The 16410-nt window shown below is 38.6% G+C and overlaps 2 protein-coding genes across 2 annotated transcripts in view; one reads left to right on the top strand and one right to left on the bottom strand.

Moving 5' to 3' along the window:
• Window positions 1-3820, top strand: part of LOC139732598 (uncharacterized) — a 36264-nt gene extending 32444 nt beyond the window's left edge. Inside the window, exon 9 of the mRNA XM_071643455.1 lies at window positions 1525-3820. Coding sequence (XP_071499556.1) covers window positions 1525-1674 — 150 coding nt within the window. The 3' untranslated portion in view covers window positions 1675-3820. The remainder of the gene's footprint in view (window positions 1-1524) is intronic.
• A 10242-nt stretch (window positions 3821-14062) lies between these two features.
• Window positions 14063-15142, bottom strand: LOC139732597 (neuropeptide CCHamide-1 receptor-like). Its single transcript, XM_071643453.1, has one exon. It carries the CDS (start codon window positions 15140-15142, stop codon window positions 14063-14065), a length of 1080 nt encoding a protein of 359 aa, XP_071499554.1.
• Window positions 15143-16410: the final 1268 nt, after the last annotated feature.

Below are 16410 nucleotides of genomic sequence, written 5' to 3'. Positions count from 1 at the left end.
CTGCATGTGTTCAGCGTATATGTCACATGATGCTGTACCATGTGGTGTCTCTGCATGTATGATAATAGGGAGCTTTAGATTTTGACGCGCGGACGTTTGAGCTGACGCTTGCGCTGGACGTTCTCCTCTCCCTGTGTCGTGTGGAAAAGTAGCTTTAGATTACGCTGGGACGCAACGTGTATAAAATAAAATCGCGCCCGCATATGATCAGTGCATGAAGAAGCTCTCTACGTCGCAAACTGTGCGGACGTGAAAATAGCCCAGTACGCATAGTGAAAAACTCAGGCGACGCAAGCTAAAAATAGATTGACTTTACGCGCGCTTCTGCGCATGCTCAGAACATGTTTTTTTCCTTTAAACGTCCACGCATCTAAAATCTAAAGCTCCCTAATATGATGAACAAAATGAGAGTGTCTTATTTTTGGATACCCCCCTCCCCCCCCCCAAAAAAAAAAAGAAAAGAAAAAGAAAAAAAGAAAGAAGTGAAGGAAGGAAATGATTTGCTTCCCAAACCTCTTTTCTTATGTGAGAATTAGTTACTGCCCATATAATAATTCTTCTCTATTAACCCGTTGAGGATGAGTCCGGAGTATACCCGGGTAAGTGTCTATAGGAAATGCGTGTTGTAGCAAAATCAGCCTGTCCTGAACATGATTATATCACTGTGTCTCTTTCACACTATCTATTTGTTTTTTGTCCCCGCCGAACGAGTTCGAGCAGGGGACTATGAAACGGGCTCCGTACGTGTGTGTGTCCGTGTGTCCGTCCGTCCGTGTGTCCGTCCGTGGGTCCGTGTGTGCGTCCGTGTGTGATCAAAATCTTCAATTTGCTACTTCTCTGTCATTTATGAGCCAATTTTGATTCTGTTTGCTTTATGTGATAGCACTACATGGGAGCTTTGAAACTTCTACACAGAATTTCAGTCGTGACCTTTGACCTTGACCTTTGACCTATATTGTACATTTTGCTACAAAATGCTACTCCTTTGCCATTTCTAACCCGATTTCGATTCTGTTTGCTTTATGTGATGGCACTAGGTGAGGGCTTCAAAACTTCTACACAGAATTTTGACCTTTGACTTCTTTGACTTTTGACCTTGATTTTTGACCTATATTGTACATTGGCTACAAAATGCTACTCCTTTGCCATTTCTAACCCGATTTCGATTCCGTTTGCTTTATGTGATGGCACTAGGTGAGGGCTTCAAAAATTCTACACAGAATTTTGACCTTTGACTTCTTTGACCTTTGACCTTGATTTTTGACCTATATTGTACATTGGCTACAAAATGCTATTCCTTCGCCATTTCTAACCCGATATCGATTCCGTTTGCTTTATGTGATGGCACTAGGTGAGGGCTTCAAAACTTCTACACAGAATTTTGACCTTTGACTTCTTTGACCTTTGACCTTGATCTTTTTACCTATATTGTACATTTTGCTACAAAATGCTACTTCCGGCGGGGACATATATTACGCACCGCGTAATTTCTACTTTTCCTTGTTGTTTTTTTTTTTAATCCAGGTTGTTGGTGGAGCAGTGCTTGACTTACTGGAGGAGGCCAACCCCCTTGACCCGAGCTTCCCATGCCTCTACCGCATGGCCCACGGGGTGGTGCTGAATGCAGCGACAGTCTTCCCCTCCATGATTGCAGATGAGGGGAGTGAGCGATGACGGTCGCCGTCGGCAACCCATGGAATGATATTGTGGTCACTGATGGAGTTTTTTGATTGCACGCTTAAAGGATGGTGTGGTATTGGTTGTGGTGAAGATTCAGCCGTTGACTTTTTTCAAGATATTTAGAAACCACTTCATGAGATGTTACAGATCATACAATTTTAAGAGGAATTCCAAGTTCATTTGATGAAAATCGGTTTTAAAATGGCTGAGATATCTAAAAACAAAGTAAACCAAAGCAACCCTCATAAATGATGGGTCCCACCTTTTATGAAGATTGCTTTGTTTTGGATATCTCAACCATTTTAAAACGGCTTTAAAAAGAGCATTTAAAAATGCTCTTCCATATTTCACAAGAGATTTTTCGTTATCTCAAAAATCATCGTCAAAAAACATTGGAAACCTGTAGCCTTATCTCAACCAAAACTGTACAATCCCTTTAAGTCGTGTGACTGAACTGTACTAAAGTACAGTCGAAACCATTTTAGGCACCACCTGTCTGCATTGGCAGAATAAAATACGGGGGCAGAGAGACATAACGAACCAGACATCTTGCACAGCCAATTGCCTCTTGATGCGTCTGTCTCAGCCAATACTTCACTGTGTGTAGTTGGTACAGGTTCTTCTCTGAAGGGGAATTCCCAATTAGTTTAAAGTTAGCACGAAAAAAAAGAGTCCATTTTACAAGCACAACAGTGAAAAAATTGATCAAAATTGGATTAAAGGTGAGGAAGTTATGAAATTATAATGATTTGCCAATTTTGGCAAAACCTTTCTCAAATGGTATGATATTCATATGTGGAAACGAGTGAGATAATGTCATCACATCACAATTTTCCATTGACCTGTCAACAACAACGGCAACAATAAAAATGATGAAAATTCAATTCTTCTGCCATAAAAGTGTAAAACATAATGTTACTTCTGGCTGAATAATTTCAAAATAGTGATCTGCCAGATGTTTTGCATTTTGAGGCTGGGGCATACTTTCATTTAAACAAAAAAAGAAGGAGAAAATTCAAGATTTTATGAACAAGCTATACGGCAAGTTGTGAGGACGATGGCATTATCATTTCACTTCTTTGCATATTCGTATTAACAGTTTGCGTACTGTTTTTTGAAAATAAGTGAAACTTCACAATATTATATCTTTCCTAATTGTAATCCTATCTCGATAAATTTTCACAGTTGTGCTTGTAAAATTGTACTCTTTCTCTTCAGACAGACTCTTAACTCATCCAGAAATACCTGTTAAAGGGGATGGCTAGTAAGTGATCAGTGGGAATCAGTGGGAATGCTGGGGGATGATTGTTCCAATTCTTGTGGGATTCATTTAAGAGTACATTGTATATCTATTGTTCTGTTCAAATTATTTGCTTCAGAACAGTCTCATATTCAAGTAATGTGCAGTTTAATGCCCCGTCACTGTACAGGCATGCTAGCCTGGAAACATTAAACTGTTTGACAGTGATCATTTGTTCCATTTTACTGTTAATACGTCATCATTCATACAATTGCTAGTAGGCTTCCGGATAATCAAGGTCCTATTGTAAGGAAAGTTTTCTTTTTTTTTCCATGCAATGGACAGAATATTTCATTTGGTGAAAGACGACATTACTGATCCACTCAACTCGGCTGCGTCTCATTGAATGGATCATTTCATCTTTCACCTCGTGAAATATTCTGTCCATTGCACTCATAAACATTCATTATTTGTATATTACATGTACCATGTCGTGTAGGTTGGAGGTTTATGAGATTGCATTGCTGCAGCAAGTTCACTCGATGGTTGGATTTCGATGAGGCAGTGCAGATCTAGTCTGTTGAATATGCAAACTTTGATGGTGTAAATGTGTGTCACACATCACGTGTGCTAAAAGAGATTCGAAAGTGATAGTATGCTGAAACACATTGGCAAGATATGCATTTTATTTCACACTAGTTTCAGTCCATAGACTGAATTGCAAACTGTGAACTTGACTTTCATCTGCCTTTGTGAATACAAATCTGTGTCGTGTATCTACATGTACATTGTATTTATATACAATTCACAAGCTGGCTATTAGTATTAATAATAAAATGTAACGACAATGGTATATGTGACCAGTTACCATGGTATCTGTTAAAGTACAAAAAGTGACATATAAAGAGATCTCAATGAAATATTTATGTGAAGAATAAAAATGTGATTATGAATTTATGAATATGAAGATTTGGTATCTTTACTACCTCTTGTCAGCATTTAAGAGTCTTAGAATGTTTTGAAATTTCTGAAGGAATTAAAAAAAGTGTGAGGAAGCAGGTGACTCTGTTGCTTTGAAAAAATTACTTTTGTAACTAAACTCTTTATGCTTAAAGGACAAGTTCACCTTCATAAACATAAGGATTGAGAGAATGCAACAATATTAGTAGAACACATCAGTGAAAGTTTGAGGAAAATTGGACAATCGATGCAAAAGTTATGAATTTTTAAAATTTTTGTGTTGGAACCTCTGGATGAGGAGACTACTACAGCTTGTGAGTCATATGCGTACAACGGTATAAAGAAAATGTAAGGAAAATTCAACATACAGTATTTTCACTTTTTTCGCATAATAATAGAGCACTTGAATTGCCTCTTTCTAAAGGCAGGGGGAATTATATTACCCATAATATTTGTCGGTAACGAGTCGGGGGAATGTGTACTTTTTTCAAAAGATGAAATTTTGTGAAATTCTCTTTATATTTTCCCTATAGTGTTGCACGCATGTGACATCTAGGTTATTCACACACTGCAGTAGTCTTCTTATCCAGCGGTTACTGCACAAAAACTTCAAAAATTCATAACTTTTTAACGGATTGTCCGATTTTCCTCAAACTTTCAATGATGTGTTCTACTAATATTGCTACATTCTCTCAATCCTTATGTTTATGAAGGTGAACTTGTCCTTTAACTGCATCTGAACTTTTTAAGACAGATTTTGAAAAACCATGTTTATATGGTTGCGGACTTCCCTACTGTTTTCTTTTTGCAGTAGGTTTTATGAAATGGGAAAATATAGAGTATTTAAAGTGTACAAATTTTGCAGTCAGATAATCAATTGCCAAATTCTATTAGGTTCTTAGCTTGACAGATCACATACAAAACACACACACTGATACATGTACAGTATGTCCCCCCAAAAATTACAACGGAACCCTCCGCAATGATATCTTTAAAAATAGTGAATCAATCTAAATACAAATTCAGGGTATAAAACTATAACTCATTGCCCACATCTTACAGAAAACCCCATGCGATTTGCTTCAGTGGTCAAAAAGAAATTAGGAATTTTGTAGAGGAAGTCGGAATCTCTTCCTTCAAAGTTCTGTCTATTATTCATACACGAGAGCATTGAATTGCTGAAATTGGAAGAATCAGACTCATGACATGCTTTACAACAATCTACATTTTTCTGTGGCCGCATAACCAAATTGAATGGGGTTTTCTGCAAAATAGAGCTAAGATGTTTTATTTTAAGACCCTGAAGTAGCACTTAGACAGGTCGATCACAGGGATGCCAAGTTCAAAAATTTTTATGAGTGAGATTTTCATGACTCTGCACCGCTCGGCATCTCGGCGCGCGAATGTGCGCGCAAGCGAGGGTTTAGGAGGGGTTTTTCCCCCTGTGGCCTCCCACGGTAGGGAGCTTTTTTAATTTTTAGCCCTTAATGGTGCGATCAGGTGCATACTTTTTTACTTATTTTGAAAGACGTAAAGGAAATATACCTTCAATTGTAACTATCACTTTAATCTGTTGAGCTATATATGCTCCATATTATAGGCTCAAGTTGCAGACTTCGCCAAATGCGTGAGAAAAATGGGTGCCATGCGTGAGATCGTGAGACAGACCCTAAATGCTTGAGTCTCACGCAGAATGCGTGAGACTTGGTAGCTCTGCGATCATAAACCACATTGGGTATTATCAATTCGAAAATCTGATTTAATTGTAATTTTGGGGGGACATACTGCAGTATGTCCAAAAAAGAAAATACAATCAGATTTTCGCAATGATAACACCCAATATGATGAATGCTGCTTCAGGATCTTAAATATAACATTTTAGCTCTATTTTGCAGAAATCCCCATTCGATTTGGTTAAGCGGTCACAGAGAAATGTAGATTGTCATGAGTCTGATTCTTCCAAGTTTAGCGCTTAGATGATCTTGTGTGTGAATAATAGACAGAACTTGGAGGGAATAGATTCCCAACATCCTCTCCAAATTCCGTATTTCTCTTTAACCACTGAAGCAAATCAAATGGGGTTTTCTGTAAGATGTGGGCATGAGTTATAGTTTCATACCCTGAATTTCTATTTAGATTGATGCAATATTTTTAAAGATATCAGTGAGGAGGGTCCCGTTGTAATTTTTTTGGGGACATACGGTATACATGATGTGATTTTTTAAATAAATGAGAGAAAAAATAGCATACCTGGACAGTTATAATAGCAATTATTCACTGTAGGGGGGGGGGGGGGGGTGCAAAAAATATTTCTCGTGCCACTTCCGGGTTTTATCGGGTGACAAACAAAAAGCAAATGCTGCAGTGCATTTTTTTTCTGTAGAAATTAAAGAGAGGGCGCACATGCACGCCCCTTTTGGATCTGCCACCGAGGCTGTTTATAACTCGAAAGGAATTGATGCTGAATCATGCAATAACAGCTGAGAGGTACAATGTACTGTGTATGGCACTGTGTGAAAGTGAAAGAAAGATGACGTTGATTTATTGAGTGAAACATTCTTTCACGTGAACATTGAAAGAGAAAGTTCCACATGTTTTTGTTGTTTTGTTGTTTGTTTTGACTTAGAAGTTGTTTTCAACAGCATTCATAGATCATGTGAGCTGTTAATATGACTATACCCCACAAATCTACTACCAAGCTGCTGCACAAACTTTTCGGGTGTGTTTGTTTTTTATGCCTCCGCCACGAAGTGGTGCCGGAGGCATTATGTTTTCGGGTTGTCCGTCCGTCCGTACGTACGTCCGTACGTACGTCCGTACGTACGTCCGTACGTCCGTACGTCCGTCCGCTTTCGTTTACGCGATAACTTGAGTAATATTGACTGGAATTTTACCAAACTTGGTCCAAGTATGAAGTATGATGGGGCAATTATTTGATTAGATTTTGGGTGAAATCGGCTGAAGGTCAAAGGTCAAAGGTCAAGGTCAAATCATGAAATTGTATCTGTTTACGCGATAACTCAAGACTGGATCAAGCAAATTTCACCAAACTTTGTTGGAGGATAATGTATGATAGGACAATTACTTGATTAGTTTTTCAGTGAAATCGGACAGAGGTCAAAGGTCAAAGATCAAGGTCAAATCCTAAAATTCATCTGTTTATGTGATAACTCAAAACTGGATGAAGCAGCTTTCACCAAACTTGGTCCAAGGATGATGTATGATGTGACAATAAGTTGAGTAGACTTTAGTGACATTGGCAAGAGGTCAAAGGTCAAAAGGTCAAGGTCAAATGCTATAAATGTTACAATTTCCCCCATATCTATGCAATGCCCAAAGGTATTTTCTTGAAACTTGGTGTGGACATGTACTACTGCGTAGAGATTCTCCAGAGAGGGTTTCACGTCATAAGGTCAAAGGTCAAAAGGTCAAAGGTCTAAGGTTAGGTGAAAATGTTGCAATATCACTTTTCTCGCAAATGGTTCAATGTATATTTGTGGAACTTGGTACATACGCATGTACTGACGGGCAGGGATTATCTAGGGAATTTAGGGGTCATGAGTCAATAGTCAGGGGGTCAAAGGTCAAGGTCAACTCCTCAAAATTTTACTATTTCCCTCATATACTAGTATATATGCAATGTTTGCATTATTACTTTCAAAACTTAATACATGCATTACCTGATGGAGATTCTCTGGGAAATTTCCAGCCAGAAGGTCAAAGGTCAAAGGTTAAGGGTCAATGGCTAGGTTTCAATGCCTCCCCACCCCCCAAAGGAAAAAAAAAATGTTTTGTACCGTCATTACACTCTTTCTTCATACCTTGGAAATTACTCATTGCATAAACTTACAAAAAGGTCCGTCAGAATGCAAGTAAAAATTCTCAATTCCCCAAATATGTGTACCTACACTCCTAGAAAAATATAGCAAACCCAGTTCAAGACATTTCTGACAAACCTGCCATTTCAATATTTTGCCAGTTATGTGAAACTGTCATGGATCACACATTGTGAAGACATTGTACTATACGCTTATTGGGAGAATCATGCATTATGGCGGAGGCATCAGTCGCCATAGCGACATTTCTAGTTTTAACATGAAATAATTATTGAAATAAATTAATTTCATCCATCACAACAAATGACTAGAGAGTTGTGTGACCCTCACCTCTCACTCGCTCACACTTGTAGACCTTATAGATAGAGAGAGCAGTGTGACCAGCAAAAAACATGGGATTGTACTTGAAGCAGCCTAAAATTATCCTAAATTGCTATGAAATTATGTCATATCAAGTCAACCAATTGTGGTGCCTCATCAGCTGACATGCAAAAAAACAAAAACAAAAAAAAAGTTCCTCGCTTTTGTTTTTGTTACAAATTATGGTGCCCAATCGGCTGCCAAGCAAAAAACGAATAAAAATAAAATTGAATTTTGGTGCTCAATTGCATTATGGTTCCCAATCACTTTTTTCCCACGTCTTCACAACTTTTTAGTGTCAATTTCATCCAAAAATCGGCACACAAACTAACAAACCAACCAAACAGATGTAGCGCAATACAAAACCGCCTGGAAATTTCCTTTCTGTAGAAATTATGCCAGAATTATGCTAAAAACAGTCAAATTATGCCTAGCATAATGCCAGATGCTGAAACGTCTATAAAGTTATATCAGAAAGCATAATTATGCCAACTCTGGCAACATTGAGAAAGAGAGAGAAAGAGGTACTTTCAATGCACAAACCAGCGGGAGAGAATTGTATCGGTAATTTAAGGAAATCATCAGCTCAGCTAAGTTACGTGATTAGTGTGGTTGCCATGGATATTACTGTTTCTTGAAAATTTGTGAAATATGCAATATTCCTGAACTTCCTCATTTTGTGTCCAATATTCATGTAACTTCCAATGGTATATTCAAAGATTGTACCCTGTTTATCAAAATCAGTGTTATACTGAACTTTTTCACTTAAAGTCATCGCCCTTTTTTCTGGAAATGTCTCAAATACATAGATTTATACTAAATTTAAACGGAGAAATAAAATATACCCCAAACAAATCAAAGCAAAAAAAAAAATAAAAAAAAAACTATCAGTGCTCACTCAGGTTTCTGTGGTTTTCACAATGTATCTTCAAGTTCAAAATACCTTTTTACGTTTGCTATTTTCTTTTGTCTTTTTGGTATTAATTTTATCTCTCCTGCAAGTTTATGCCTCATGTATTTTTCATTTCCTGCCTCGCTGTGGTCGGTAAATAATGCTAATATCGCACATTCATTCTCTTACTTTCGTTTTCTTGCAAGTCAGAGGAAGAAAGAAAAACGATATACAGGGTGGCATTTTGCATGGCACCACCACATCCTTTGCCTTGATGAAGTACTTCTCTCTGTTTCCTTTCTGAAAATGACAAAAAGTGTAACTGGAAAGAAAAAAGAGAGAAAAAAAGCTATGATAACAACAAGTGTATATCCTGGGTATTCAGCAAAATTATAGGACTACATGTATTATCCCTAGCTGGAGAAGGATTCGGGGCAGGGCAAAGAAATCAGTTAAACATTGATATAAACCAGGGAGGGAGGTGGGAGCAGATCACCTCGCTGTATGAACTGAAGAGTATCAACCAAATAATACATCACAAAGAAAAGTCCCAAAACAGAGTTTACTAAAACAGTTGAAAAGAGAGTAATTAAAGGGGATGGCTAGTAACTGATCAGTGGGAATCAGTGGGAATGCTGGAGGATGATTGTTCCAATCCTTGTGGGATTCATTTAAGAGTACATTTTATACATATCTATTGTTGTGTGAAAATTATTTGCTTCAGAATGGTCTCATATTCAGGTAATGTGCAGTTTAATGTCAGTGACGGGGCATTAATGTGCACATTACTTGAATATGAGACCGTTCTGAAGCAAATTATTTTCACACAACAGTAGATACATGTATATAATGTACTCTTAAATGAATCCCACAAGGATTGGAACAATCATCCCTCAGCATTCCCACTGATTCCCACTGATCAGTTACTAGCCATCCCCTTTAATAACTGTTCTGACGTACTAATTTTGGTTGACTAAAAATCGCCCCCCAAAGCACACTTTTTAACAAGAAAGGCCATCCGCTATGTGTTCTGCTTTTTTTCTGTTATCCAATTGGTGTTGTTGTTCTTGCTCTTTTTGTTGCGCGGTTGTTGCTCCTCTTTTGGGAGGGGTTTTAGTTGTTGTCGTTTTTGTTGTTTTCTTTTTGTTTGTAAGTTTGTGTGTGACACAAGGCAAGGAGGGGCTCTGCAAAAAAAAAAAAAAAAAAAAAGGCTTACAATGCCGACTTATAAGGAGAATGTGGGGAAACACCGCTCAACGAATCCAGTTTGGTGCGGAAGGGAAATGATATAAATATATCGGAAACGCTCTCATGCTGAAATAGAAGTTTATGGATATGTAGGAGATTATACAGTGGTTTTCCTTTCAGGTCTGATTCGATACGATTCGAGATGGTCCGTAGACCAGCGCCTCCGCCGCAAGTCTCACGCAGGGCTCGCGCAAGTATAATGGGGCATAGTTTTTTTATTGTTCTCATGCGCCATCGGTGTTGACCAGCCACAGACTTTGATATCGTGACGGCGTCACGCCGCGCCGTCCGTCCGAGAATCGTTGTGCCCCGAGTGACAATGAAAATGGCAATGACAAGGACTTTTGTTCTTCAACGGCCTCACTCGGGGCATGGAAGAACAAGGAAAATACTAGTATTCATTGTAGATGTATAATAAATAATGTTTCCTATACGGGTATCGAATACCCTCGATACAGGAATGTATCTGGTATGATAACATGTCTGAAAACTTTAAAAGAGGAATCCTTTTTAAGTGCAACTTGTCGACAGAATCAACTCGAAAGTCGCAATAATCTAGGCCATTCTAGTAAGTACACACGATGCGTGAGATTGATCGATTGATCGATTGATTTATTGATTGATTGATTGATTGATTGATTGATTGATTGATTGATGGATTGATGGATGGATGGATGGATGGATGGATGGATGGATGGATGGATGAATGGATGGATGAATTGATTGGTTGGTTGGTTGTTTGATTGGTTGATTGGTTGATTGATTGAGTGAGTGATTTAAATATTCATTCATTTGTTTATTCATTCATTTATTAAGGATTACGTTTTATTTGAACAGGGTATTTCAGCTCAATCGGGTTTGATCTGCCAGGGGGCCGAAATACAATGTAGCTTTTCTTTTTTTAGAACTCTGTTTTCCATGACTTGCTTTTTGCGCATATTTGTTATTGCTTTTGTTTTTGTTTTTGTTTTTTGAATGAGCATGAGAATGACTTTGTATTTAAAGGAAAGAAATGCAAAGGAAAAAAAGTTGCCCCCACCCCCCGTAGGCTGAGACGAAATTGGTCAATAAGCATGCACATGAAAATAAAATCAAATTCAATGGGTTAGAAAAGTTGAAATGACTCACTTTTTTCTTTTTAGCTTGCCTTGCTCGCATATCATGCGTCAACGAGCAAAACAGTTGAAATAAAGTATAAATTAAACAACGACATTTGATGTTAAAAGCCACAGAAAGACCCTTGAAGAGTTAGTAATGCTTTCAACATCCTCGCTTGTATGTCTTCATCCTGGCATGAACATTATGACTAAGGATGACTAGTGAAGAAAGTAGTGCGATGCCTTTTCTCGGGTAGAATCTTCGGCTTATCCATTGGATTTTCTTGGCATCTCTGAGTGATAATAGCCGAGGTATGTTGCGGCGTCATCAGAGCAGCATCTTACGGTGTATATACTAAAGTCAAAATCTAACTCTCTTCCCATCTGAGTGACTCTATCTTGCCCCGCCCCCTCTCTGTCATTTGGCATTTGCTCACTCCCCTTGTCTGTTTATTTTCCTTTTCTATAAAGCCAAATCTCGCTCTTTTACAACACACGCCACGTCACACAAAAACGCAAGTTCTTATGCCCCTTTCTATACCAGACAATCTATACATAGCTATCGTTCATACGCCTTATCGTTCAAATTTACACTGCACATAATGATGCACGTCCTGACATATCAACTATCTATGTACTAGTATGTGTAAGAAATTCACATACCGGTTTATATATATATATATATATATATATATATACAGTGTATATAGATATATATGTATATATATATATACATATATATATATATATATATATATATATATATATATATATGTGTGTGTGTGTGTGTGTGTGTGTGTGTGTGTGTCGTATCCGTCGTACCCCCAGCGGGCAATTACTCCCCGGCTAAATACTGTTTAGTGGTGAGGTTAGAGTAAAAATTAGGGTAGGGTTAGGTTTAGGGTTAGGTTAAGGGTCAGGATTAGGATTAGGGCCAGGGGAAGGGTCCGGGGTGTTTGCCCAGGGGGTAATTGCCCTAGACCCATATATGTAATTATATATATATATATATATATATATATATATATATATATATATATATTTATATATATATATATATACATATATATATATGTGTGTGTGTGTGTGTGTGTGTGTGTGTGTATGTGTGTGTGTGTGTGTGTGTGTGTATGTATGTGTGTATTTACATCATGTCTGACTGGGGTTTTTTTTAATCTAAATGTATGTAAGACCTATACATAATTTATAAACTCATTAACGGAATTCGCGTAATGAGGCATATTTGCAATAAAGATTCTTTCTCTGTACAAGTTGAAACACACATTAGAATGAAGATATCATCCAGAAGGATCGTCTCAGGTTTGATATAATTATATTTTTGTTTTATTTGTACAATTCAAAAATATTATATACAAATGTGTTTTCGGCACTTGAGGCAGGCTTACACACTCGCTGTCAGACCGGTATCGGTATTGCAGAGGAAACATTCATGACCATCAGTGGCAGTGATATACCCTTTAAGAGCACCATATTACTGTTACTTTTACCATTATTATTATTGCTTTTATCATTATTGCATAATGGTTTATCATAGGCCGTTCTGTGATCACTATCTTATCCCAAAAAGTTTGATATATTATTTAAACTGTCTCGCCGACCAGCAGCACATCTATTAATGTTTGACACCTGATGAATGGCAGCGAGAAACAAAAACATAAACAGAAATCCCCAAAATATGAAACTTTGCCATTTTTTTTTCTCTTATGCTTATAGCATCAAAATAATAATTATGCCTATTCTTGGCCTATACGGTTGGACAAGGTTCCTCTGGTTTGGTACTCGTAAGCATGAAATAGTACAATAAAGGTTATAACAATGATAATAGCTATAATGATATTCAACATTGACAATAATCATCCAACTTCATCCGTCCATGAACACTATCTGATTGTATCGTGCTCCTTGATTATGTGGAGATTACTGTAGACACCAGTCCTTTCCATCATAATCTACATCAGTGGATCATTGAACACTCCTTAAATGATATTGATTATTTTATTGATATACTATATATTATGTACTACCTATTTGATATTATCCGTATCTATTTACATTAATTTACTTATTTACATATTGTACAGACTATGTTTATTTACAATTTTCACATCACGATCAAACTGTTGGCATCCCTGTAAAGCATGTTATATCACAGCAATAGGTCAAAGATCAGAAGACCACGTTACATCTTTGCTATTAATAATATCACTGCTTTCCTTTGAGAAAAAAAAACCCAACAAAAACAAATCCAGCAGTGTAAGACTACAATATGGTAAATTGCTTCCATGCCCGCACTACAATATCATGACAGATGATACTGATATTGTTTCATGACAATACCGCATACAACGTGTACAATGTGATAGTTTGCAACATTTATGATAACAGTAGTTGTTTACATGCTTTGTAAAAAAAAAAATATATCCAAATATTCCTACACATATCGGCTATTGGTATGTTCCTTAAAGCTCAGATTCCATGCTTCACAATTACACATGTGCACTTGCTTTGCAACGACCATGATTATAACAAAGTTCTCGTTACAACGAAATAAAAATTCAGGTCCCAAAATTATCATCGCGATGTTTGATATATTTACATGTGTATATACTTAAATTGTCTTTGGTGATAATGACATTTCGATATCTAGCAAAAGAAAACTGCCGGTCTCGAGGACTTTGTTATAACCGGAGTGCACTCTACATGATATGGAACGATATTACCAGTTTCGCTAGTACAGATAGTATGGATTTTGCTTCACTGAAGACCACACCTTTTCGCTCTTCTTCTGAATGCCAGGACTGTCCGGGCAGCAAGAGCAAAGTCTGCCTACTTCCAGTGATTTGTACCTGGCGCACACCACGCACACGAGAACTGGACAAACGGCCAGTCCTAGATAAGCCACCAAGTTCCCGACCAGGCGCATTTCTTCTGTGTTCAGTGGCTGGAAGTCGGCATCGGGGAAGTAGCCGGCGACCACACGGACGGTGAGATAGGGGAGCCAGCTGAAGGCGAAGATGACCACGGTGGCTATGATGCCGGCGGTGAGGCGACGCTGCGAGGCGCGATGGCGTTCTGTGGCCTCGGTGGCGGCGTAGCTGTCCAGGGAGCGACGGCTCGAGCGGGAGATCAGGCGACACATCAGACCGTTGTAGATGACAGAGAAGACAACGAGGGGGATGACGTAGACTAGGGCCGTGTGGATGCTTGTGAAGATATCAAAAGGCCGCAGAGAGTTGTAGGTAGCGTACCAGTAGTCCGTCAGACCCACGAGCACGGGGACGGCCAGCGACACGGCGAGCAGCCAACCCGCCACAGCCCAGCAGCAGCTGGTGCGGAGACTTCGTCTGCCGCAGTACGACTTCACGTCCGAAATGGCGCGATAGCGGTCCACAACCACACCTCCCAGGGCGATCACCATGGCACCACGGCTGATGAACTCTACAAAGAGTTGTCCGTGGGTGATGAGCTTGTCGAAGTCGGTCACGTCCATGAAAGTGTGCAGGTAGAGCGAGACCATGGTGTTCAGACTGAAGAGGACTTGGGCAGTGAAGAAAGAACCAGCCCAGATGTTCGCCCGGGAGCACTGTCTGCGTGGGTCGAATATCGAGATGGCCAGAGCGATGAGATTAACTATGATGGCCAGAGTGAGTAGACCCAGTGTTACTATGGTGACCACTTTTGAGATCTCAAAATCGTTAGCCGGTATTGCGGATGCTGAAGAGGTCGATGAAATGGTAGTGATGTTGGGTCCCATGCTTTCTGTGGCGTCCATGGTGGTAACGATCTCTGTGATGATGTCTGTTGCCATTGTCATGATCTGAAATGAGAAACGGGACATAGCCGTACCATCGGTTAGAATATGGGCAACTCACAAATGCTCTCACATAGGGGGAAAAAGAGAAAGAAAACTATCTACAAAATTTACAAGCGATGAATCACATTCGTCAGCAATATGGTTAGAATCCCGGGCAGGTTATGGCCGAACCAAAATAGAGCCTAAGGTTTCACATAGGAAATCACCATGGGGAGAGACACTTCCTATTACAGCTAGTTTTTTTTTCCTTAAATAAAAAAGAAGTAACTTCCGGATGAAACACACAAAAAAGGAATAAAATAAAATGTATAATGAAAATGTATGAGTGGTGATAGATAGTATAGGTAGGTCAGAGCTCATCATTACACCGAAACAATTTAATATTTGAACAGTCTCCTTGTCTTCCAACAAATACACTCATAGGGTATAATACCATAATGTCGTCAAAATGTCAGCTGAATATTAAGTTGTAGTTCAGCTGACATTCAGCCTTCGACTTAGTCGTCGGTGTCATGGACCGATCTAAGCTCTGCGTCTGGGGAATCGTGTAAAACTTTGACTGATATTTAGGCGGGCCTTGACACCCCCACGCGCTTGTGGTACTGCTGAAATTTTCGTCATTCAGCGAGGTGACGTGTAACAGGGGATGAGCTTTATAAACACAAACATTTACACAAGCAGAGCTCCGTCAACATGGCTGCTGATTCAGTTTAAATCAACGTGACTCGTATACAGGAAACTTCTTTTAAGATCATAGCATCACCAAGAATATCTTTCTGACTTGACATGTCGTTAGGATGTCGCTAAATTGTCTTTCTTCATGATGAACAGAAAGAAAGCAGCACGTAATCACTGACAGAAAAGAGAAGACACAAATGTGAATCATATCCTTTCTTTTTCATTTTTCGACACCATTTTTAAAACTAACATGAAATACCTTAATTACAAATGCCTGTGCCTGGATATCTCTGTTAATGTGAGCTAATGTACTTTTTATCTTCCTTATAGTTGTTTTGATAAAGGAGTATAATGATGGCAAAACAAAAGTAATCGAAATCGAAGATAAAACGAATATTCATTGTTAATGAAACCATTTTGTTTGGAAGTCGGTCAGTAACTCTTGCTTCAGCTGAAAACGCTCATTACATGTGTGTTTGAAGAGCTTCGCATTGATGAAAGCGATGTGCTGCTGCAGTTTAAAATTATAATTATGTACAACTTGTTACCCACGGGCGCTTACACTGTGGAGATGCTTGTACAAG

This window comes from Diadema antillarum, unplaced genomic scaffold, assembly GCF_040938485.1.
Source record: "Diadema antillarum isolate AM-2024a unplaced genomic scaffold, OU_Dant_1.0 seq00000439_RagTag, whole genome shotgun sequence".
Taxonomy (NCBI): Eukaryota; Metazoa; Echinodermata; class Echinoidea; order Diadematoida; family Diadematidae; genus Diadema; species Diadema antillarum.
Note: the sequence above shows the minus strand (reverse complement) of the source record. Positions and strands in the feature narration are given on the sequence as shown.

Coding starts and splice junctions, on each gene's coding strand:
- LOC139732597 (XM_071643453.1), bottom strand. CDS start 15,142: ATGGCAACAGACATCATCACAGAGATCGTTACCACCATGGACGCCACA.